Consider the following 24,164-nt stretch of genomic DNA (forward strand, 5'->3'; position numbering starts at 1 on the left):
GCCGGGGCGCGGCGGGGGGGCCGCGGGGCGAAGGCGGGGCCGCGGGCGCCTCCCCCGGCCCTCCTTCCCTCCCCGCCGCGCGACCCCGCGCCGCCCGCCTCGCGGCCACGCGCCCTCGCGCGCCTTGGCTCCCCGCCTCCCCCCGCCGCGCGCCCCCGCCGCGCCCCCTCCCCGCGCCCCCGCCGGGCCGTCAGAGGCGAGCGCTCTGGCGCGGACGCGGGGCGTGGAGGAGGCGCGGCGGCCGATGCGGGCGCGCCGGCCCGCGGGGCTGAGGCCGAGCGGAGGCGAGCCGGGCCCGCGCACGGCCCGCGCCCACCATGCGGCGGCTGCGGCGCCTGGCGCACCTGGTGCTCTTCTGCCCCTTCTCCAAGGGCCTGCAGGTAGGCGCGCCCCCGGCCGGGCCGGCTCCCGCCCCTACCCCTCCCGCCCTGGGTCCCGGGCCGCGGCGGGGTCGCGCGGCATCCAGCCCGGGGACCCTGGGCGGATTCCGGACTCAAGGTCGCTGAGGGCCCGGGTACGTGGTCCCTGGGGGGCCGGGGACAGGCAGGGCCCGGGGTGGAGGTTGCCGATCGAGTGAGCGGATGCTGCGGGGCTGGCCCCAGTGCCTCTGGGGCTGCAGAAGGCCCCCGCTCCGCCGCGGGCCGGAGCTGCTCCCGCAGGCCGCGAAGCCACACCAGGTCCGCCCCGCTTTCCTCTACTTAGGAGACCAGGTTTGTGTTTCTGTGATGGAAAACTTGGGACCCGTAGAAGCACCCTAAGAAGGGCATACCCTCCCCCTGGGTCATCCCTCAGCCAGCCCGAGATGAAGAATGTGCCCTGACCCCACAGTGACCTTGGACAGATCCCCGTCCCTCTCGGGACCCTGCTGTCTGCAGGGGAGGCCCGGGCTGCTTTGGGGGCCGGCTACCGCGATCCCTGTCATGGCTGCTTGGGGTGGTCTGAGCCAGGCTGAATGCGAGCGTCAAATTATTCAGGCCAACCTGCCACCTTCACGACCCCAGGCCCTGGGCAGGAGACAACACTAGTCAGACCCGCCCGCACCTCCCTGGGGTCCCCTCTGGGGAGAAGGGTGGGAGCCAGGTAATGCCCGCAGGGGTCTGCGCCAGAAGCCCTCCTGCCATCCAGGGGTCTTGGGAGGGTCGTGGTCTCCACCCAGCTCTGGGTGGGGTGGGAGCTGAGGGTCTGTGGCCTCCCCCACGCTGGGAGGTGGGGGTGCAGCGGCCCCATCCTGAGGGAAAGGCCTTGACCGAGGAGGCCAGTGTGGCGGGTCTCGGACTGGGGGTGTCAGGCCTTTGAGCTCAGCCCGGGAACGGCAGATGAGCCTGGACAGGAGAGGTGATGGGTTCCCGATGGCTTGGGTTGGTTCCCAGACACCCCCACCTTAATGAGAGGAGACACCCTGAGCCTCAGTTTACCACGTGTGAAACACACTCCTGCGTTGGAGGTGAGGGGTGGAGGCCACGGTGTAATTGGGCCCCTGGCCCCGAGGCTGCCGGTCATCATTCTTTGTCCCCCGAGTGACCCCCCCAAATGCTCCACTAGGAGCCGGGCAAGCTGGGGGATGCGGTGAGCCGCCGGCCAGGGCGCACTGAGTGAGCTTTCCCCTGTCCTGGGGGCATGCTCACCTGTGGGCGTCAGGATGCCACAGGGGCGGGGCAGGGCAGGGGGTAGGGGCCGGGACTCCCCTCGGAGGAAGTGCCTGCCTGCAATCAGGACCTGGGGGTCGCTCAGAGCTCGGCACTGGGGACGGTGTCCATGGAGCAGGCCGCCGCAGGAAGGCCGGAGCTGGAGGGGCTCTGGCGGGAGCATGGGCCGTGTCCGAGGTGGGCCCTGCGGTCAGGCCGCGAACCTGGGTCTGGCCCAGGTCAGCCCCTGGGGCCAGTGCAGGCGACAGCCTGCTTCCCTCCCGCCTGTTCCCCCAGGACCCCCAGCACGGGCTCCCAGAGGCCCTGCCCGCCTCGTGGTCACCCGTGGTTGGAAGTCCTCTGACCTCGTCCTGCCCCAGCCGCGCCCCTGGCTCCCGGCCCCCCACCCGCTGGTCTGCTTTCCTGTTTTTCCCTTTGAACAAAACTTGCGGAAACAGATGTGGTGGCAGGGCCAGTGGGCCTCGACCCAGCCCTGCGACTGGCCAGGGCCACCTCGGGCCTCCGCGGCTCCGAGCCGTGCCTGCTGCAGCGCCTTCTGGGGTGGCCGGCCGAGGGAGTCGGCCAGAGACGCAGGAGGGGAGGACCCTGCCTCTCCTGGAGGAACCGTAAAAACAGCTGCCTGAGCTGAGCCTGGAGGCCTTGCCCCGTCCTCAGGGCAGAGCCGCCGGCCCCATTTCTGGGCCCCAGCCTCCAGGTGATGAGAAACCCAGGGCTGACCAGGACTGGAGCCGCCCCACTGAACCACGGGTGGCGGGATGTGTGACCAGTGCTGGTAGAGGCCCTGCTCCAGGGCAGGCTGGTCTGAAGCCCCCTTGCTCTCCCGGGCCCTCTTCTCTGGGGCTCAGCTGCCCCGGTCAGGGTGTCTGAGCTCTTGCACGGGGCAGCGCCTGGTAGCCCTGGCCCATCAGCTGACCGCCGCTGGGCAGCAGCCATCGAGGCCGTGATTTGCCAGGACGGGGGTGGGGAAGGAAGTTGATGCTCCTGCAGTCGCGGCTTGGGGGCTGGATGGGAGACAGTGCCCCCCAGTTCCTACAGGGCTCTGGGTTCCCCCAACCCTGTGATTCCACTCGTCAGCCGGGGAGACCTGGCCGAGGGACCGAGCCCTCCAGAGAAACAGTTCCTGGCCCACCCCACGCTCCTGGGACGGAGCCTCTGGCAGCGGGGCCAGGAGCTGAATATCTTAGTTATCTCTTCTCTATCATGGTAAATTACACATCGCGTGAATTTAGCATCTTAACCATTTTTTAAGTGCACCCTTCAAGGGCATTAAACACATCCCCGTCGTTGAGCCACCAGCACCAGCCGTCTCTAGAACTCGTTTCATCTTTCCAAACTCAAGCACTCAAGCTCTGTCCCCTTCAAACCCGCGCTCGCCATCCTGGGCAGGCCCCCCTTTTCTCCCCACCGCTCCCCGTTGTCCCCACCCTGCTTGTGTCTGTGGGTCTGAGTCCTCTAGGTTGTTGGATGGGTGGAGTCACACAGGATCTGTCTTGTGTCTGGCTCATTTCACTGGACATGATGTCCTGCTGGGTCATCCATGCCGTAGCCTGGGTCGGAGTTCTTTGCCTTTTCATGGCTGAACACCGTTCTCTCCTGTGGATGGGCTGTATCTGACTTGCCCGCTCCTTTGTCAGTGGGTCTGCGGGTTGTCTACACTTTGGCCGCTGTGATGGGGGGTGTGCGAGGCTGGGTCCCGTAAAAGCTCACAGGGTGGCGGCGCCTCCGAGCCCTGTGCTCCCTGCCGGCCCTGGTCCAGCCTGAAGTCTTCCCCAGTGGGAGGAACCGTGTGCAGGGTGCCGGGCCAGGGTGAGGGGCCCAGGGTGGGGGAGCGCCTCTCCAGCCTGACCTTGTACAGAGCTTACATGTCATTATGAAATGAGGGCAGGACAGGAGGAAAAAATTGTTCCAAATCTCTTTATTCAGCAAAATAAAGAGTTGTCTACCCTAAATCCTCCTCATTCGGGAATTATTTTTCCCTGCCTGTGAGATTTCAAGGTCTGGGAGACACCAGGCCCCTGCCTGGCACCAGGAGTGGGTGCGCGCGGAGTGGGAGGGAGACACTGACTGGGGCGGGGCTTGGGGGGGTGCTGGGGTCTAGGAGGCGGGGCTTGGGGCTGGGGTCTAGGAGGCGGGGCTTGGGGAGGCTGGGGTCTAGGAGGCCAGGCTTGTGGGGACTGGGGTCTAGGAGGCGGGGCTGGGGTCTAGGAGGCGGGGCTTGGGGAGCTGGGGTCTAGGAGGCGGGGTTGGGGCCTAGGAGGCGGGGCTGGGGTCTAGGAGGCGGGGTCTGTGCACCTAGAACGCTGTGCTTCTTCATGCCCCCTCCCCCGCAGGGCCGGCTCCCAGGCCTGAGGGTCAAGTATGTCTTCCTGGTTTGGCTGGGCGTCCTCGCAGGCAGCTGGCTGGCCTACGTGCACTATTCGTCCTACGCGGAGCTCTGCCGCGGCCATGTCTGCAGAGTGGTCATCGTAAGTGTCGCCCGGGGCCGTCTGGGCTCCGGCCGCCCCCAGCCAGCGCTCCTGCTGTGGGCAGCCTAGAAACGGGGCTTGAGGCCCGCCCAGTGGATTCTAGGAGGGTCCGGCTGCGTCCTGTGGGGCTGTCCCTGCAGGCCGTGGCGGGGTGGGGGTTGCCGGGGGGAGCCCGGGAGGAAGGGGTGCCCTGTGGGGCACAAGCGGGTGGCTGGGGGTGGACAGACAGACGGATGGGTAGACAGGGCCAGCTGTAGACGTGTCCGGGGGTGCCAGGGGTCCAGCCAAGGAGGCTGCAGGGCGTGGTCTTCGGGGCCTGGGGGTGGAGACGCGCTAAGTCACCACTATGGCTGGTAGAGCAAAGCTGTGCACGTGTGTGTGAGGGCGCTTGTGAACCTGTGTGTGCTTGTCCACGGGAGTGCATGTGTGCCCATGAGCACTGCTCCACTGGCTCACGGCTCCTGCTGAAGGATGCCCTGTGACTGGTGGAGGGGGAGGTGACGCCAGCCGAAGAGGCCCTGGTAACCCTCAGACGCTGATTCCGCCAGCCTCCCCGGGCAGTGGGGAGCCCTCAGCGGGCTAACGGGGTCTGAGGCATCCATGCCCTGGGGGGACCTGCCCCAGTGGAGCTCCTCGGGTCCTGAAGTGGGGGCAGTGGGAGACGCCTGGCCTTGAACCTGTCTCCTGATGGGGGCCTGGAGTCTCTGCTCCTCTGCAGGGTGAGGGGCGCTCTTCCTGGGGGGCTGTGTGGCACTGTGGAAGGGCTCAGCAGGCTTGTTCTGCCCAGGGTCCCGTGGGGGCCAAACTTGGGACAGTCCGGAGGTGGTCGTGGAGGGGTCCAGAGCCCACGTGACAGGACTTGTGAGGGGCCCGTCGATCGTAGATCGTTGGCTGGGGGCAGGCCAACATGGGCATGAGGGTGCAGCACCCAGCTGGGGGGGCCTTGTTTCTTCCAGAAATGCTCGCTGGGGCCCTCCAGGGGTCAGACCTGAGCTGGGTGCCAGACACATGGCTCTGCCCCCAGCCTGGCGGGCTGGGGACGTGCAGGGGCAGGTGTGCGTGTAGAGGGAGCCTGGCCTCTGGGCAGGGGCGGTGAGGGGTACTGCTTGGGGACCTCTTGCACCAGGCGAGGTCCTGGGCTGCCTGGGTGGGTGGAGGGGTCTCTTGGGGCAGTGAGGCCTGGGAGGACACGGGGTCTGGCCAGTGGGATGCAGTGAGCAGCTGCTCAGAGCTGGTGGGTGTTTTCTGAGCACTTCTGTGTGCCCGCAGCAGCGCCCCCAACATGCAGAGGACTGAGGGGCCCTGGGGGAGCAGACAAGGAACGTGCCCCCCCCAACCAGAGGATCTGCAGCTTCCGTCTTCCCAGAGCGCCCTGGCCTTCCCACCAGCGCCAGAGCGGTCTCCCCGGCTGCTGGGCCGCGGGGATACCCCCTCCTTTCCCGAGAAGACCTGGCCACCTCACGGGGGTATCAGCCGTCTCCGAGAGATTCCACAGCTTGTCCAAGGGCACCCAGGGTGTGTGTGTTGGGGGGAAGGCAGGACCGGGGTCACAGACCAGGTACCCATGGACTCCAGGGTGCTCAGCCGGGTCCCCACGTCAGCCCGGTTTGTAGACAGGAGACAGGCTGGGAGGGGAGGGGTCTTGCCCCGCCTGAGGCTGACGGCCACACTGCCCACCTCAGCTTCGGTGGAAGCCCCTCCCCACCCTGGTGGGCAGCGTGGCCTGCAGGCGCCAACCCTGGCCCAGCCTGACCGCCCGCACTGGCAGACCCCCCCACGAAGGGCCTTGTGGCTCCGGGGGAAACTGAAGGGGTCAGAGCGGACCTCTGCAGTGGACGGGCTCCCCTTTTCTGTCCTGATGAACGGCTGTCGGGCTCTGAAGCCGCAGCACAGAAGCCTCCTCCCTGGTCCCGTAGGTGAGTCCAGGGCCTCGGCGTTCAGGAGGCCCTGCCTCCCCGCCCTGGCACGCTCCCTTCCTGCAGGCCTGCTCCACCAAGGGCCAGGGCACCATGGCAGCAATGATGCACATCCAGGAGTTCACCCCACGCTTGCTCCAGACGCCACAAATCCCCCCGCCCCCCACCTAGGGACCGCCCTGGGAAGGGCCTCACCTTCCAGCTCGGCTCAGCCCACACCCCCAGGACTCGGGGCTGCAAGGCCCTGTCTGGAGCCAGGAAGGGCCCGGTGGGGGCAGCGGCTCCTGCAGAGCTTGACCTGATTAGCGCTGCAAGCCTCTCCCCATGCGTCTGGCTAATGAGGCGCTGGTGGGCAGGCGGATGGAGCCCTCGCTTCTCCAGGCCACTTGCTGTGTCTCCCTGCTCTCCTCAGTGTGACCAGTACCGCAAGGGCATCATCTCAGGCTCCATCTGCCAGGACCTGTGCAACCTGCAGCAGGTGGAGTGGAGGACCTGCCTCTCCTCCGTGCCAGGCCAACAGGTAGGCCTGGCCGGGCTCAGCCCCTGGGGCCCTGCCGCCCACGGTGTGCCCTGAGGGGGCCGTGTACACAGCGGGTCCCTGTGCTTCCGCAGGTGTACAGCGGGCTCTGGCAGGGCAAGGAGGTGACCATCAAGTGTGGCCTGGAGGAGAGCCTGAGCTGGAAGGCCGGGGCCGACGTGGCCCCCCGGCGGGAACTGGTGCTGTTTGACAAGCCCACTCGGGGCACCTCGATTAAGGAGTTCCGGGAGATGACCCTCAGCTTTCTCAAGGTCAGTTGGCCCTCCTAGGGGCTTGGCGTGTCAAGTTCACGCCCAAGGATGTGTGCACAGGGCAGGCAGCAAGCTGGATGGGGGGGCCACACGGGCCAGGGGATATCTGGCTAGCCCGCCGGTTCCAAGCAGACCCCACAGGCACGAGGCTCAGGGAGCACCCACAGGCATGAGATCGCGCCTGGGGCCAGAGGGCAGGGGGCAGGGGGAGGGCATCCGTGGGGAGGAGGCCAGGGAGGAGGTGGGACTCGGGGGTGGATGGGGCAGATGAGGGTGAGCGACCCTCGCAGCACTCCCACCTCCGTGCAGGAAGTCCCCAGGCTCCCTGAGCGCTGGGGAGAGAGACGCAGGTGGGCTTTCCAGGAGTGGTGAGGGGCCTCCCCAGTGCCTTGCTGCCTGCTTCATCCTGGGGGCTGGAGGCCGGGCTCCCCCATCGGGCCGATGCGTGGCGTCGGGTGCCAAGCCTGCAGCAGCGCGCCCATGTCTTGCCTCCCCTCTCTCCTGGTCCCGAACCTCAGGCTAATCTGGGAGACCTTCCCTCACTGCCCGCGCTGGTCGGCCAGGTCCTGCTCATGGCCGACTTCAACAAGGACAGCAGGGTGTCACTGGCAGAGGCCAGGTCGCTGTGGGCGCTGCTGCAGCGCAACGAGTTCCTGCTGCTGCTGTCCCTGCAGGGGAGGGGGCACGCCGCACCGCTCCTGGGCCACTGCGGGGACCTCTACGTCACGGAGGGCGTCCCGCGCAGCTCGGGGCCCGCGGCCGCCCTCCCGGCCCTGCTGCGGCCGCTGCTGCCGCCCGCGCTGCACGGGGCCCTGCAGCAGTGGCTGGGGCCCGCCTGGCCCTGGCGCGCCAAGATCGCCATCGGCTTGCTGGAGTTTGTGGAGGAGCTCTTCCACGGCGCCTACGGGACCTTCTACATGTGCGAGACCACGCTGGCCAACGTGGGCTACACAGCCAAGTACGACTTCAGGATGGCCGACCTACAGCAGGTGGCGCCCGAGGCCGCCGTGCGCCGCTTCCTGCGGGGCCGCCACTGTGAGCGCAGCGCGGACTGCACCTACGGGCACGACTGCCGGGCGCCCTGCGACACGCTCCTGCGCCAGTGCAAGGGCGACCTGGTGCAGCCCAACCTGGCCAAGGTGTGCGAGCTGCTGCGGGACTACCTGCTACCCGGTGCCCCTGCCGGCCTGCGCGCCGAGCTGGGCAGGCAGCTGCGCACCTGCACCACGCTGAGCGGGCTGGCCAGCCAGGTGGAGGCCCACCACTCGCTGGTGCTCAGCCACCTCAAGACCCTGCTCTGGAAGGAGATCTCCAACACCAAGTACACCTGAGGGCCGCGGGCCCCTGCCCCGCCCTGTCCAGGCCGGCGGGCGGGCGGGGACGCTGGCTCGGCCGGCTCGGGCCCACCAGCCACGCCTGCCCCCGGGCCTCTCCCCGCCTCCCACAGCACGAGGCCCTCTGCCACCAGAGCGCGGCGGCCACGCGGTTCCTGCCCCTGCACCACCACCACCACCTCCCCACCCCGCCCCGGGTTTTCTGGGCTCCCGACAGGACAGTGGAGCTGGCAGGAAAGAGGGAAGGACTCAGAGCCCAAGCACCAAGGGCTGGCCCTGGGACCTGCCCAGGCCAAGGTTTTGTTACTTTGGAGAACTATGTGTAAATAAAGCTTTTCTGTGAATTACTGTTCAGTCACTAAGTCGTGTTCAACTCTGCGGCCTCGTGGACCGCGTGCAGCACGCCAGGCTTCCCTGTCCTTCACCATCTCCCTGAGTTGGCTCAGACTCATGTCGGTGAAGCCATCCATCTCAGCCTCTGTCGTCCCCTTCTCCTCCCGCCTTCAATCTTCCCCAACATCAGGGCCTTTTCTCACAAGTTGGCTCTTAGGATCAAGTGGCCGAAGCTTCAGTCCTTACAACGAATATTCAGGGTTGCTCTCTGTTTACGATTGACTGGCTTGAAAGCTCAGCCTTTATGGTCCAACTTACATCCGTAGAGGACTGCTGGAAAAACCATAGGTTTCATTATATGGACCTTTGTCAGCAAAGTGATGTCTTTGCTTTCTAATACACTAAGTTTGTCACAGCTTTTCTTCCAAGGAGTGTCTTTAATTTCATGGCTACCATCCCTGTCCCCAGCGATTTTGGAGCCCAAGAAAATAGTGTCATTGTTTCCCTACTTGCCATGAAGTGCTGGGAGGGATGCGATCATCAGTTCTCTCAAGCCAGCTTTTCCGCTTTTCCTGAGTGCCCTCACCCTCCTCAGCCTGGTCTACTGCAGGGAACGGGGAAGGGCAGCCACGGGCCCACACCACCCTGGGCCCACGTCCTGGCAGCTGGCAGCTGGGGCTGACTGGGGCCAAGGGCAAGGTGACCAGCCCTGAGCTGGACCACACGTGGACGGGACGTAAGCGGGGGCGCACGCAATTGCAGAACTTCGGGTTTCACCGACTTCAAAAAGCTACCATCGTCCAGGAAAAGAGCCCAGGACCCTGACCCCTCACACCCTCAGCTCCTGTTGGGGCCCTGGCTGATCAGACAAAGGCAAGTCAAGGTAGTTTATTCAAGATCCGTTTATTCTTTATAGTTTTGCCAACATGGGGACATGCTCCTTCACCAAGACAGATCTTTCCACTCACTGTCACAACCTGTGCTGGAAACACAGGTCCCAAGGTTTCAGCGTGAGACACTCGTTCTCAGGACTAATTCGTAAACCTCATCGACATTCTCCCCTTGGCTGGGGGATAATCCAGACAGCTCAGGCCTGTGGGGTGGGCCTGCACACAAGATCCCGCACCTCCCGGCTGGAGGACTTCAAGACCATGCCCTGGGGTGCCTGCGGGGCTGCTGCCACTGCAGGCGGACACGGCTGCCTTCAGGCGCCTTCCTGCCCCCGCCCCGCCCGTTGCCGGGCTGTCATCGCTGGCTCCCTGGGCGCCACGCGGCCTCTGCTCACGTCTCTGTCGTGACGCGCACAGCCGCCGCCTCAACCCTGCTGATCCACACCACTGCTGCTTCTCAACACGCGACGCGACGAGCCTGCTCGTTCTTCAGAGCAACTTCCGAGGCCGTGGCTTTCCCAGGCTCTGTACTGCCCGCGAGTCCGGCGGCACGTGGCTGCTAGGCTGCTCTCCGGGGTTCCCACCTGCAGACAGGAAACCGAGGGGACCCACTAGGCGTGCCTCCCGGTGCTGGAGCGGCCAGACCGAGGCCCCTCCCCTGGTCAAGCCTCCTTACCTTGGGTGGAGACCTCAGGACAGGAGCGGGGTTCCGGAAGGCAAAGACAAGCCTCCTCAGCCTCATCCCCCGAACACTCCACGCAGTTTCTGGGGGTCAAGCCAGCGGGGGTCATCGAGGGTGGGGAAGGACATGCCGCCGCCGCTCAAAGGTGGACAGACTGGACCTGCTGTGACCTGCAGCCGTCTGACTTGCGGCAAGTCCACGGTCACCCTGGCCCCACTCCAGTGGAGAAGCCGCAGCATACGAGGAGGTGTGGGCAAAAATCTAGTAGCAGCCACAAGTTCAAGATCACTCTTAAGAAAACAAAACAACACACCCAACTTGGATTTAAAAACCAACCAGATACACACTGCGAAGACAGCCCTCACCTGCCCTGTGGGAGGGACCATAGGGCGTGAGGGCTGGGTCAGCCGAGCTCAGGGGAGCCATCCTGCCAGCAGGGTGTCACCAGCTGCTTCCTGCCTCCTGTTCTGTCCAGGGTGGCTTTCACTGTTGGGGCCTCGAACACCCCCAAAAGCACCCCCACAACTGATTCCAGCAGGCTGCACACACTCCGCCCGACACACCCCTAACCTGCCGCCCAGGTGCCCCGTCAGCTAATGACCTGACTCCCCTCCAGGATTTCATACACTGCCCACACCCAGATTCTGGCAAACCACTGCCTACTGTGAGGGTCCAGAAGGTGTCAGAGCCCCCACCAGCCTCCTGCCCAACACGTGTCCTGAAGAGTCCCACCTGCAGCTGTCTCCCCCGTGGACCAGCCGCACCCAGGGATCTGTGAGATGGAATCTGATCAGCGAATCCTCCCAAACCCTGTTTTCCTGCAGCAGCGCTGTCAACCGGATCCTCTGGCCTTCCCTCAAGGGACTCCTTATGTCAGGAGTTTGTAGGCTGGGTGGCGCAGGACTCCAGCTCAGCAGCCCCCAGCCAGGGAGGCGCGTCACAGGTGCTCAAGGACGCCTAAATGTCCTCCCACGTCTCCTGGTCAATCCCACCGGACCCAAGCTTGCCGTGTGCCTGTCCGCTCCCTCGGTCCTCCCCAGCCTTCTCTTCTGTACATGTGGGAACAAGGGGCTCCCTCGTGCGGTGCCCACTGATGTTCGGCTACAAACCATTCTTAGTGCCCACGGTTCTGAGCACTGAGCGTAGAAATAGCCGCTTCCTCTCTGCCCCAACGGCACTGGCGCAGCAGGGCGGCCACACCTGTGGTGCCGGCGAATCCGGCATCTGCAGGGCAGTGCCCGCCCCCCCCCCGAGGGCCCCCAAACAGCTCAGAAGAGCACGGCCACTTACCTTGGTCCGGAGCGTGAGGCGGCTCACTCTCGCTTTCGTTCACAGGCTAACAGTCACCGTCCTTCCTGTATCAAATAACAAGAATGGTTGGTCCAGAATCAGCGAAGAGAAGCTACTACTGAGCATTTAAAACTAATAAACGGGGCTGCTGGCATGGAACCCCTGGCAGTCAGCTCTGAGGCTGACACGGTCTGCCTGTACCAACAGCTGCAGTAGGCTGGTGTCTGATGAACCCGGGGGACCACAGCGCAGCCAGGCTCCTCTGCCCGTGGGATTTCCCAGGAAAGAATACCGCAGTGGCTTACCATTCCCTTCTCTGGGCAATCTTTCTGACCAAGGCACTGAACCCAAGTTTCCTGGGTCTCCTGCACTGGCAGGCGGATTCTTTACCACCGAGTCACCTAGGAAGCCCATCCAAGAGGACCCCCGCCCCCGCCGAAATCTCTGCACCTTCTCTCCCAGGGAGCCACCAGTGAGACACTGGATAGAAAAAAAGTACCATTAACAAGGCGACAGGAAAAAAACGCTCTGGAATTTACACAGGCCTCACCGTAGGCTACTGCAGCTGGTCTTTGAACTGTCTATCTGGCAACTTTTTCTTTTTAAAGAGTTTCTGGCTGTACAATCTATCTTAACATTTCTTTTAAGAGGCAGAAAAACCACGTGTGAATGTCCTGTAACATTTTAATCCGCCTAAAACAAGTTAAATTATGTCACTTGCTAGGTGGCACTGAGCTCACCTTTGAAAGGGAAGTTTTAGTGCCGCCATTCTGTAATGCAAGTAGGTCGGCCTTACTGAAACCTACCCACCTTTCCCGCTGGTCGCTCAGCCAGAGGGCAAACACCCACCTGCTGCCGCTCCTCACACGGCAACCTCGGGGTGTCCTGGGGCCCAGCCAAGCGCCAGCAGAGAATTCAGGCGTTCTTACAGCAACACACACCCACCTTCGGTGGGCACTTTGTCAAGTGTCAGACTATCAATCATCCAGATGTCCACCGGCCAGAACACTGGGCGTAGACCGAGCCTCTTTCCTCTCTGCCACCTCATGACGCAGACGTGACACGGCAGCCACGCCTGCAGCGCCTCTAGGGGCAGTGCGGGGAAGATCACGACACCCGTGGGTCCGAGTCCCGAGACTGCCTATGCGCTTGCGAAGCGCGCAACGAGGCCCTCCACCCAGGCTTGGCTTTGCTGCATTCGACCTCCAGGCCTACACCTGTCTGCACGCCAAACCAGCTACCTTCCGTTTGACCCCTGCTTCATTTCGGGCTGTGTGGAAGACCGAGGTTACGATACAGCGTGCAGACCCCCAGGGGACAGAAGGGCCGCGCTAGGCATGCCGCCGCCCCCTCCCCACTGTTGCGGGAAGGGGGCCCCGCTCCCACACCCGCTACGTTACACCCACGAATAACCCGTAGACCGCTTAGCTTTGAGACAGGGCCCAGTAGAGGCGGTCAATACGTTTAAAGACAAAACCAGACGCGGCACGTTCCCCTAATGTCCCAGCTCACCCGTTAAACCACCGCTGCCTCGCCATGTTCCCGAGGCTTCCAAGCCAGGAAACTGCGGAGAGCACCCCGGGCGGAGACGCCGGGCGCGGGGCTCGGCCGCGGGCGGGCGCTCGGCCTCCAGTCCAGAGGCCGTAAAGAGATCCCACGGACTCTCCATCCCCGCCGCCCGAAAAGGCCGCGCGAGCGCGCGCCGCGCCTTTTATAGCGCGGACGGCGGCCCGCGAGGCCCAGCCCGCGCCCTCCCCGACTTCGCCGGCGCCGCAGCGCCATCTAGCGGACCCTCCTGGCCGCACCGCCTGCGTGGCGCCCGCGGCCCTGGCTGAGCTCCGCTTTCTTTTTTTTTTTTTTAAATTAATTCCATTTATTTAAACCAAGATCTTAGTAAGCCCACAGATTTTATTGATGGACTAGACACAGTATGTAAGACAAAGTGAAATGTTTTGCCTGAGAAATTACACGGTTAGAGTTTCTAACAAATGAGATAGGGGAGGACCGCAGGTTTAGGGGCAACCCTACTGTATTGTATAGTAGTATATATTAAGTATGACACATGGAACGTTTCTTAAGTTTTTTTAAAGCTATCAAAGACTAGGATATACATGTGGCTGAAATCTGAGTATAACTGAGAGAACCTTAGACTACAGCAACCATGTTTATCATAAATACAAATTAACTCCATCTTTTAATTCTTACTAAGACAGTATCACTTCTCAGTTGCTTTTTCAGTTACTGTGACTCAGGCATTTGCCTCACAAATATTCAAATCTGTGGCACTGCAAAATTAGATACCTTCAGGGCATCTCCGAAAGTTCTTCCCAAGATAACCATATTCCTCTTGCCTGAAATGTCCTTGGTATTCCTTCAAGCCCCCTCTGCCATTAAGTCTTGCTAACATCTTTCTAACAACAACAAAATCAATCAACCACTCCTATTCCTTCTGTTATTGTTTTTAACACACTAGAATTTACTTAACTGCTTACTGGCCAAATAGTTTGAAATGATAATCAGTAGGAAAAAATCTCAAATCAAGAGTTTTTATTGTCTCTTTAAAACATCACAACTGAGTCCATAGAACCGTCTATCTTGTTTCTGCAGCAGGATCACTGAGATCTTACTCATCAGCCTGCTGAACTGTTCCTTTTTCAGAAACATAGATACCATCCAAAAATTTTCTGATATCCTTGTTTTTAACTGTGGTGGCTTGCTGAATCAAAGCAGCTGAATTTGACACAAGTTCAATGTCATTTCCTTCAAGAATCAACTCATCTTTCTGGGCTTGAGATACTGAACAGGCAACCCCTGGCCTCATTCGAACCCTGCGTATGTATTTTTCACCCAAAAAATTTCGGATTTCCACAAGAGAACCATTCTCCTGAATAACAACGTTGATGGGGAAGTGGGCATACACCGACCTCATCTTGTAACGGAAACCCAGTGTAACACCCTTGATCATGTTCTGTACATGACTACAGATTGTGAGAACAGTGGCCAGTTCCTTTCTGTTTCCCCACCATTTGTCAACACGGAGCCTCTTCTTTTTCTTCCCAAGGAGACTGAGTTCTACATTGATGTGATTGAAGTCCCTCCGCAGGGTGCCTCTGGGGCCCTTCACAATAACTGTCCGTCCCTTCAAGTTAATGTCGACATTTTCTGGGATGTCGACAGTCTGGTTGCTGAGAATGGTCTTCATTCTCGCAGTAGATTCGGCAAAGAGCTGAGCTCCCCTTTCGCGTCCTCTGGCCAGCAGCGCCCGGGGTAGGGGCGATCCTCTCGCGGCCCCCGCGCCTCCGACGGTAGGGTGGGACCTGCCTTCCGTGGGCGGCGGGACAGCACGAGCTAGCTTCTGCAAAACACTTGGACGCTTGCTCCTTGGAAGAAAAGCTATGACTGGCCTAGACAGTGTATTAAAAAGCAGAGACAAAGGTCCGTCTCCTCAAGGCTATGGTTTTTCCAGTAGTCATGTATGGATGTGAGAGTTAGACCATAAAGAAAGCTGAGCGCCGAAGAATTAATGCTTTTGAACTGTGGTGTTGGAGAAGACTCTTGAGAGCCCCTTGGACAGCAAGGAGATCCAACCAGTCCATTCTAAAGGAAATCAATCTTGAATATTCATTGGAAGGTCTGATGTTGAAGCTGAAACTCCAACACTTTGGCCACCTGATGCGAAGAGCTGACTCATTGGAAGAGACCCTGATGCTGGGAAAGATTGAGGGCAGGAGGAGAAGGGGACGACAGGATGAGATGGTTGGATGGCATCACCGACTCGATGGACATGAGTTTGAGCAAACTCCAGGAGATGGTGATGGACAGGGAGGCCTGGCGTGCTGCAGTCCACGGGGTCGAGAAGAGTCGGACACGACTGAGCAACAATAAAAGCACCAGCGTGCGTGTCCTCCGGGGATCTTCCTGACCCAGGGATTGAACCCGGTCTCCTGCCGTGCGGGCAGACTCTTTACCATCTGAGCCAGTAGGGAAGCTCGAAGCCCAGAGGCACTTGATAACTAACGCCTGCCGTAGGGACTGCCCCACCCCACGCGCGTCCCTAACCTGGGGCCAGCTCTTTGTTCCCCGCAGAAGGGCCTCCGCTTTCTGGGAGGCTTGTCTGTGCTGCTCCTCTGCCACAGCCCCCTGGAGCCCCTGCCCCCAGGGTGGGTCTGAGGTCCTGCGAAAGCCTTCTTCACCTCTCCTACAGTGTAGAGACGTCCGTCAAGCCCCGCTCAGGAGGGGTCACCTCGGTGTTGGCTCTGACTTGGGATGGGGGGCTGCCCGGGGGCGCTGGGGAAGCCTTGAGGTGGGGTCAAGGAGCACCCACCATGGATTCATCTTCCTGAGACTCTCACAAGCTCACAGGTTATGGCCAATTTGGGCCACACGGCTGTGAAAAGTGTCGCTAACAGGATTCTCTGTGATTGGGGCCAGAGTGGGGAGTCCCAGACCTGCCTCCCAGGGCAGCCCCTCGGGCCACTTAACCGAGAGCGCTCCAGCGGCACCGCGTTCCTGGGCAGATGGGGTGCCCTCCCCTTGAAGCACGGTGCACACGCAGTGAGCGGTGGGACCTGGTTTCGTGGGGGCAGGCTGAGCTGGCTTTGGGACGGAAGGATCCCTCCCCTCCTACCCACCCAGCAGCCACAGTGACCAGCTGGCAAGCTGCAGACCCAATTCTCCAAGGACAGGAAGCTTCCAGAACTGGAGAGGGGTTCCTGGGCCCTCTCTCGGGATGCCCTGGCCCCTGGGATCCAGTGCTCCACCACCCTGGCCCTGTGGCGGGCCGACACGCTCCGGTCCCGGAGGCAGGAGGTGATGACCCGGTTGGGCCACGCTTCTGAACCGGGTGGCGGTGGTGCGGACGGTGGGGGCCAGGTGCTCCTTGCCCTCCTGGAGCCCAGGCAGTGGGAGGGGACTACCTTCTTGAACAGCTCCTGGGGGGGCAGAGGAGGGTCACCCGGCTCTGCCGCACCCCAGCTCAGCACCCTAGGTGCCCCCCCAGGCCTAGGCGGGGTTACTAGTCTGAGCTGGAGCTCTGGAAACTGGGGCCCGGGGTCGGGTGGGGCCCCGTGCTTGCTCCTGGCCCAACATCAGCCTCTGGGGGCTGCTCCCTGCGTCCCCACCCCGCCCCCTCTCCGCCCCCTGACCCTCCCCTCTCACCCTCAGGCTCTGCCTCTGAGCTGCACATAGGCCACCAGCAGCAGAAGGCCAAGCCCTGGGGTGGGCGGCGGCAGCAGTGGTCTCTGGCCTTGGGTTGCCTTCACTGCAGGCCGAGCCTGTCGGCTGCCCTCCTCGGGTCTTCAGCCCCAGCATGTGGACCCCTGCTTTCCCAAACGAGGCTCAGAGTGGCCAAGAAGACCTCAGACTTTGGAAACCCTGACCACTGTTAAAATCATGTTTGCCTTAGACCAAGAGTCTCCCTTCTGGGGGTTTGAGCTAAACAAAGATTTATGGACTCACCTGTTCCCTTCACCACAGCGATGGGAGAGAAGAATCAGAAAGGGACTCAATATTTACACGATTCAGGGGCCCCGGAAAATTCAGAAGAGGAAGCGGATGGACTGGCCGATGTCCACCAGGGGAAACCAGGTTCCGGAAAAGCACGTGCCCTGGAATCTTCCTCCCCCACCATGGCTCAGGGCACACGAGGGGTGGGTGGGGTGAGAATGGGGCACTGCCTGCTGGGGTGGGAAGGCTTTCTTCTTTAATTCTTAATTCCTTTGAGTTCATTCTCTTACATTTACTCTCCTTGCAGTAGTTGTTCAGCCACGAAGTTGCGTCTGACCTTTTCGACCCCATGGACTGCAGCACGCCAGGCTCCTCTGCCCTCTACTATCTCCCAGAGTTCGTGTCCATTGCGTACGTGATGCTAGGTAACATCTCATCCTCTGCCCCCTGCCTTTCCGTTAGCTTCAGTCTTTACCCCACAGATGAGTACTAAGTGGGTAAGGTCCTCCTGTCCCCCCTCTACCTGTGGATGGTGAGCCCCATGACAGCCCCCAGCATCCCCGCCTCCAGGCCCACATCCTGTGTGATTCCTCCCTGAGGGTGGAGGGGCTTTGGGACTGGGTTCAAATGAACAGAATCGGGCAAAAGCAATGGGCTGTCATTTCCAAGACTCACTAATGCAAAGTCTGGGACTCTACCTGGTCCCTCCTCCTGGGTTAGGGTTAGGGTTCCTCTCTCCTGTCTCTGTCTCCTTGTCTCGGATGCAGTGTTCTGGAGAGGCAGGATCAGAGGTTATGAGGTGCCCTGAGGCTCCAGTACAAAGAACTGACATTGGGTCCCGGCCCACAGACAGGAAAGACTTGAACCCCCATCCATACGGAGTCCACCGATGGCCTCAGAGACAGACCCGCCCTGATGGAGCCTCAGCTGGGACCACAGCCTAGCCTCCTGGGCAGCCTCGGGGCAGAGGTCCCCATCTGAGCGGAGCCTGCATTTCACACAGACGCTGTGTGAGGGTCAGGGATTGCCTTCGTGGGTGTGCGTGCTCAGTCGCTTCAGTCATCTCTGACTCTTTGTGACCCCGAGGACTGTAGCCCACCAGGCTCCTCTGTCCATGGGGTTCTCCAGGCAAGAATACTGGAGTGGGTTGCCATGCCCTCCTCCAGGGGATCTTCCTAACCCAGGGATCGAACTCCTGTCTCCTGTGGCTCCTGCATTGCAGGAGGATTCCTTACCGCTGAGCCACGGGGGAAGCCCCTTGCTCTTGGAAGTGAGGGGAATGCCATCACAGGGCACAGACCCCAGGACATCTGTCCAGGCCCAGGTCTGCCCTCCCCCTCCTCCCCTCCCCCTCCATCTCCGGCCACCCCAGCTCCCACCTCACCTGCCCTCTGGCCAAAATCTCTTCCTCCCTCCGAGTCTCTGACCAACCCCCCCTCCACCGCCGCCCCCAGCTCGCTGCTCCGAGCGTGCAGGGCTGGCCGCCCCCATCTTTCTGGTCATGGCATCGGTGTCCCGTGGAGCCTTGTAGACCCCCAGGGCGCCCGGCCCTCCCCCAGGACCCTGACTCAGTTCCCTGGAGCACGTGCTCTTCTCTCACGTGGACTTGCTCTCCTGCTCTCGTCCACCTGCCCCTCCAGGCCGTGAGCTCCTGCAGGGCAGGAACCTTCTGACGTGTCAGCACCACGTGTCAGGCAGTAGCTGAACCATCAACAGAGGGTCTCAGGGCCCCCTCCCGCCTCTGAGCAGCTGACACTGTGGGCCTGGAGACTAACAATAAAAGGTGCCTGTTGAGTCAGAGGCAGGGGGATGCCCAGAATGACCCTGGGCTATCCTCCACAGAGCAGAGTGGGCACTGCCTGCCCCCTCGTGGTCATCTCCAGCACTGCAGCCCCAGGGAGGAAAAGCAGAGACCAAATCCCTTGTTTGGGGTCCAGGTTCCCCAACCGCTCAGCGGGTAAAGAATCCGCTTGTGATGCAGGACACACACTGGGAAGATCCCCTGGAGAAGGGAAAAGGCAGCCCCCTCAATACTCTTACCCGAAAAGCCCCACGGACAGAGGAGCCTGGCGGGGCATGACAGAAACTCAGCAAGGCAGTGGTTCCACCAGGGCCCACCCCCGAAGGAGCAGAGCCTGCCCGCTCCTGGGCGAGAGGGACCCCAGCGCCTCCCTCGCCGCCTCCCCCCTCCACTGTCCCCGTGCTCAGGTCACTCCGGAGGCCTCCTCAGCCCAACCAGGGGTCCAAATGAGGACCCCAGGGCCAACAAGGAGGGTCTTGTCCCTGGTCCCCGATGGTGGTCCAGCGCCTGCCCCCTTCTGCGCCCCCGGGTCCCCAGTCCCCCACGTCCCCAGGCTGCCCCCTGCCCCCTTCTGCGCCCCCGGGTCCCCAGTCCCCCACGTCCCCAGGCTGCCCCTGCTCAGAAGGACCTCAGGGAGCAGAAAGCTTTTTCCAAGGACTCGGAGCACAGTGGGTCACGGATGGGGGAGCAAGGCCAACAGACTCTCCCGCAATCTTATGGGGCCTCCGGGACCGCCCTGTCTAAGCACCCCCTCTACGGGGGAGTAAGCTGAGGCCTCCTCTCCTGCAGCCCCTCCACACTGGGGAGGAGCCTCATCCTAGCTCCCGGTGCCCAGAGTGCTGGACACAGAACCCCAGACCCTGTCTTCCCCAGGCCTCTCTAGGGATGGCCCAGTGGGCACCCTGGCGACCCCCTTCCCGTGCTATGGGCCGGGCATGTTGCTGGGGGCTCACTGTCTCTGTCCCCAGCCTCCTCCTCCTCAGCCCTGTCCCTCCCCCCTTGCACACCCCTCTGACTCCCAGGACAGTCAGTGAGTGTGAGCGTGTGTGTGCACGCGTGCACCTGCGCCCTCGTGGGGATACCCAGAGGAATTGGCCCCCATGGGAGGGGTGGCAGGGGTCCTCCAGGACCTGAGGAGCTCTCACCCCAGAGGAAACCCCCGGAGAGGGGTGAGGCCGGCTGGGGAAGTGGGAACCAATCCTGTCCTTCTAGACTCTGCCCATCTCCCGGGCCGGGGCCTCATGGCAGGTTGGACGGGGACCTGCTCAGCCCAGCTCCTCGAGGATGCACCCAGGCTCTCTCCTCTGGATGGGTGTAGTGGGCACTCGCTCGAGGTCATACTGGCCTCCCTCCTGCTTGTCAGCCGGGCCTCCCGATCATGGCCAAGAGTCTGCGAGAGATCCCGGAGGGTGCGGGCACGTGACCCCGCCCACAGCGCACATGCGCCTCTGGTCGTGTGTCCTGACGCTTGCTAACAGCTCTGTGATCACCGCCCCCCTCTACCACCCCCCACTCTCCCCACCCCGGGTCCCCCCGACCCCGCCCAAGTTCCCTGGGCCCTGAGCCCACCCTCCCGGATGGGTGGGCTGCAGCACGCTGGGCTGGCTGGGTTGGACATCTGGGGGCCCGAGGGTCACTGAATCTACCCCTTCCAGCTCTGCTGGTCACCAGACTCCATCCCAGGGTCCAGCTCAGGGCATGGCTGGGTCAGGGGGACCCGCAGGGGGCAATAGACACCCGGTCGGGGCAGGGAGAAGGTCTGGGCCCCCTCCTCCTCTTTCTCCACCCTTCCCTGCCACCCCCACATTCGTCTCTCACAGGACCCCAGGCAGAAGTTGTATGCAGCCCGGGCTGGTGTAGGTGGGGGCCGGAGGAAGCCCACCACCCACATGAGGGTGTATTGGGGCACTTACTGTCATCAGGGGCCCTCTGGGAACTCCGTGATTTCACCCACTTTATAGATGAGCAGTGGTCCCAGGTCAAGCTCACTCAGCTCCCAGTGACCAAGGCCGGCGGTGTTCCCGGCGGTCAGAATCACTGCTCCTCAGCTTCACTGAGCCCACGCAGAACCGAAAGCGCCAGACCCCCATCGCCCTTTCCACCAGGTTGCAACTGCTGAGGAGTTTTGAGCCCTCCTGGACAGTATGGCTTATCCATTTTTGTCTCATGTAAGGCCGTCCTGTTCTCCTCCTTCCCTGTATAAGGAAATTATACGTACCTCACCCAATCAGCAAATGACTCGCAAGATTCCTGACCCGTTCCTTTGTTCCCTGCCTGGACACAGTAGGGGAAGGAGAGGGCGGGATGATCTGAGAGAAGGGCATTGAAACATATAGATTCCCACACGTAAAGCAGACAGCCAGTGGGAGGTGGCTGCATGACGCAGGGACCCCAAAGCCAGTGCCTTGTGACTGCCTAGAAGGGTGGGGTGGGGAGGGAGGTGGGAGGGGGTTCAGGAAGGAGGGGACGTGTGCAAACCCACAGCCAGTTCATGTTGATGTACGGCAGAAGCCATCACAATGTTGCAATTATCCTCTGATTTTAAAAATAGAATTTAAGACAAACAAACAAACAGGCAGATGATCTCTGACGGTCGCTGGCTCTGTCAGGAGGCCCGCCGTCCTAACACAACTCTTGCTCTAATCAGCTCTATTCTGTCTCACCCTGTCTCTTGTCTGGCAATTCTTTCCCTACCTGAGCATGGACCACAACACTGAGGACGCAATTTATTAACATGAGGGTCATTGCCCTGCCCACAGACTGCTGTCTGTGGCTTGGCACTGAGTCCTCGTTTCACCCTGGGCAGTTGGCGGGGGAGAGGATGGGAAGGCAGGCGCCCCTGCTCAGAGAGGTTCCGCTGATCCACACAGTGAAGCAACGCCAGCTCTCCTGGGCCCCAGGGGCCAGAGAGATAGGACCTGCAGTCTCCACGGACGACCCGAAGGACCCCCAAAGTACAGGTGGTCATCAATGGAAAACCGAGTGATACTTCTCCAGCTGTGCCAGCCTTGGCGTCACCTTGTCAAGAACCCCAATTTCAAAGAAAGAATGGGGTCTTCTCTGCTCCCCCCAACATTCTAGGGGGTTCATACTCATTTATATGCTCGGAGCGATGGACACAAGATCGCAGAGCCCCGTCCTCTAGAGGAGCCCTGTGGACAGCCGGCTGAAGGAGTTTCCTGAGAAGCGTGGGGACCACCTACCAGCAGCCTGGCATCTCCCCTCCCCATGCTAGGGGCCGAGAATGTTGCTAGGATACAGGATGCCCCTGCCCCCTGGCAGAGCTGCCCCCAAGCTCTTTCATCTCATCCTTCTCAGCTCCTCTGCGTGCACTCCCCTCTGACCCCTGGCAGGGCAGTGAGTGAGTGTGTGTGTTGGTGTGTACGTGTGCACACCTACGCCCTTGCAGGGACGCCCCGAGGAATGGATCCCACTTGGGAGGGGTGGGCAGGGGTCTTGCAAGAGCTGAGGGACTCATCCTAGAGAAGACCTGGGAGGCGAGAGCCCCCTCTTTTTCTCTGGACTCTGCCCACCTGGTGGTGCCTCGTGGCCCCAGGCAGACCCTGCCTGCTCTGGCCTCAGTTTCCCAGCCGTCCCTCTCGGCTGGTGGTGGACCCGCACCTGCTCGGCCCAGTTTGGATGCGGACGGGGCTCTCCCCGCCGGGTGGGGCTCACGAGCCTCCCTCCAACCGGGGACTCGGGTGCGCCCAGAGCGGGGCTTCGGGCGTCGGGTCCACCGCGAGGCGCGCGCCCGGGCCCGCGGACAGCACGTGCTCGGGCAACACCGACGGCTCCCTGTGCGCCGGGTCCCTAGACCCCGCACTGCCCTGCGAGCCCCGCGTCCGCTGCGGCGTTTGAAGCGCTCTTAAGGGCTGGAGGACGGAGCTCGGGGTGACACCTGTCTGCCGAGAACCGGGAGCCCCTGATCTTGGAGCGGCCGGGGACCCGCGTCCGTTTCAGAAGTGTGTCGGATGCCAGGAGAGACTGGCCTCTGAACGAAAGACTCGGACTTTTGCCTCGGGGCCCCTCACCTGCCAGACTGGATTGCGGCGCCGGGAGGACCACGAACTTTTGGCGCTGCGTCCCTGATCCCGTGCGGTCAAGTTCTGCTTTTTTTTTGTCTAAGGGGGGATGAGCTGGACATGCCGGAAGGTGAGCTGGAGACCCCTGTCACCCCAGTGACGGAGCCGGGACCCTGAGCCAGGGTACCCCAGGGAGCAGGGATCCGCCACCCCCGTCCCGCCCACTTCTGGGGATCGTGGCCCTTGCAGCAGGGGCACGCCGGTGCCCAGGGTGATGTGCCTGGCTGAGGAGACACACACGTGTCTTGGCTCCTTTATGCTTCATCTGTTAGGAGTTGAGGCACTTCCCTGTGGGTTGACTCTAGGGGCCACGGGCACCGCTCGAGTCATTTTGCGCAGATCTGTTTGGGGCTGAACTGAACACAGCCATTGTGCTCTCATTTCCTCTTCTCCAGTTACGGGTTTTGTTTCTGTGTCAGGGAGAGAGAGTGATTCCACATTTTACCCTTTGGAGAAAATGCACACCTGGACTTTTCCTTAAAGTGATACGAAAACTTGTTACCTTTCAAATCTTGCTTGAGGATCGCTTCGTGGTTAAAAAAAAAAAAAAAAGGCAGCTTTCTTTGAAAGACTCATATTCTAAAAAATTTTAAATCTGAGATAGGAGAGTTTTCCCACAGTTCCTCAGAAAGGGCCCTGGACCAGATGTCAGAGAAACTCCCAGTGTGTCCTTGGGTCAGTCACCTTCCCTGGGCCTCGATGTCTTCATCTGTAAAATGGGTTGGGACAGTGGGGCTAGGTGATTTCCAAAGGTTCTCGCAGCTCTGACAGCTGATGATGTTGTTACCAAATGTTCTTTAAGCTGTGACACAGGTGATACAAATGGATTTTTTCTTTAAAAGTTATAGGCTAGTAAACGCCCAAACCAGAGAGGATCAGCTCTAAGGTGAGTTAGTCCAGTGAAGGTCATTTATACCCGTGTGTCACGGAAAGTCCCGTTAAACGATCACCACCCACGTGCTGCTCCTCGCATGTCACCAGAGTTTGTTTCTGACCTCTGGACACTTTGACTCATCTCTTGGGAGGGTTTGTGTTCAACCTGCTTAGTAGTCCCCTGAGTCTCATACCGGTGAGTCAGTCTCTGAAAGACTCATGAATTCCAAGTCCTAGTGTTGAATCCCATCTGGACAAGTCTTGTAAGCCAGCCTCAGCGTCTTGATCTGCACCGTGGTACATGTCGTCACCACGTTTGCTCACGTCTCTCCCTTTTGATGCACTTCGCACGTGTATTAGCTGCGTCAAAACCACAAAGATAAAATTTCTGCCCTGTCCTCTTGCCAAGAGACTCTTTTAACCTTTTTTAACCTGGGAGGGTCAGGGCACGCGCTCATGCCGAGCTGCTGGCTGGAGCATCCCCCAGCCTCTCCCTCTGAGGGTGTCTTCCCCTGTTTCCTCCGGGTGGGGTTTAAGGGGCTGTGGCCCATACTCTTGGGGCAGGCCAGCATTCGAGGCTGTAGCAAGTGCCCAGCCCTGCTTATCCTGTGACCATGA

General features: G+C 61.3%; 2 protein-coding genes and 2 non-coding genes across 8 annotated transcripts; 1 reads left to right on the top strand and 3 right to left on the bottom strand.

The window, feature by feature from the left end:
- The first annotated feature begins 195 nt into the window (after positions 1-195).
- DIPK1B (divergent protein kinase domain 1B) lies at positions 196-8,494 on the top strand. 2 transcript variants are annotated; one of them, XM_015473676.3, is made up of 5 exons: positions 196-380; positions 3,977-4,111; positions 6,440-6,547; positions 6,640-6,816; positions 7,335-8,494. In XM_015473676.3, the coding sequence occupies exons 1-5, from the start codon at positions 318-320 to the stop codon at positions 8,145-8,147; spliced, it is 1,296 nt and encodes a 431-aa protein (XP_015329162.2). In that variant the 5' UTR covers positions 196-317; the 3' UTR covers positions 8,148-8,494. The 2 variants fall into 2 exon arrangements, with proteins under 2 accessions (XP_015329162.2, XP_024855414.1); XM_024999646.2 differs by lacking the exon at positions 196-380 and adding an exon at positions 480-710.
- Positions 8,495-9,367: 873 nt separating this feature from the next.
- On the bottom strand, positions 9,368-14,578 carry LOC107132967 (large ribosomal subunit protein uL6). Of its 4 annotated transcripts, none has more exons than XM_059891896.1 (5): positions 12,858-14,578; positions 11,346-11,410; positions 10,788-10,827; positions 10,050-10,345; positions 9,368-9,957 (listed from the first exon to the last, which is right to left on the bottom strand). In XM_059891896.1, the coding sequence occupies exon 1, from the start codon at positions 14,545-14,547 to the stop codon at positions 13,969-13,971; it is 579 nt and encodes a 192-aa protein (XP_059747879.1). In that variant the 5' UTR covers positions 14,548-14,578; the 3' UTR covers positions 9,368-9,957; positions 10,050-10,345; positions 10,788-10,827; positions 11,346-11,410; positions 12,858-13,968. The 4 variants fall into 4 exon arrangements, with proteins under 4 accessions (XP_059747879.1, XP_059747880.1, XP_059747877.1 ...); XM_059891897.1 differs by having other exon boundaries at positions 10,788-11,104; XM_059891894.1 differs by lacking the exon at positions 10,788-10,827.
- On the bottom strand, positions 11,147-11,280 carry LOC112448923 (small nucleolar RNA SNORA43). Its single transcript, XR_003037382.1, has one exon. It is a non-coding gene; the product is annotated as a small nucleolar RNA SNORA43 (small nucleolar RNA).
- Positions 12,311-12,442, bottom strand: LOC112448928 (small nucleolar RNA SNORA17). The gene has a single exon (XR_003037386.1). It is a non-coding gene; the product is annotated as a small nucleolar RNA SNORA17 (small nucleolar RNA).
- Positions 14,579-24,164: the final 9,586 nt, after the last annotated feature.

Source organism: Bos taurus, chromosome 11, assembly GCF_002263795.3.
Source record: "Bos taurus isolate L1 Dominette 01449 registration number 42190680 breed Hereford chromosome 11, ARS-UCD2.0, whole genome shotgun sequence".
Taxonomy (NCBI): domain Eukaryota; kingdom Metazoa; phylum Chordata; class Mammalia; order Artiodactyla; family Bovidae; genus Bos; species Bos taurus.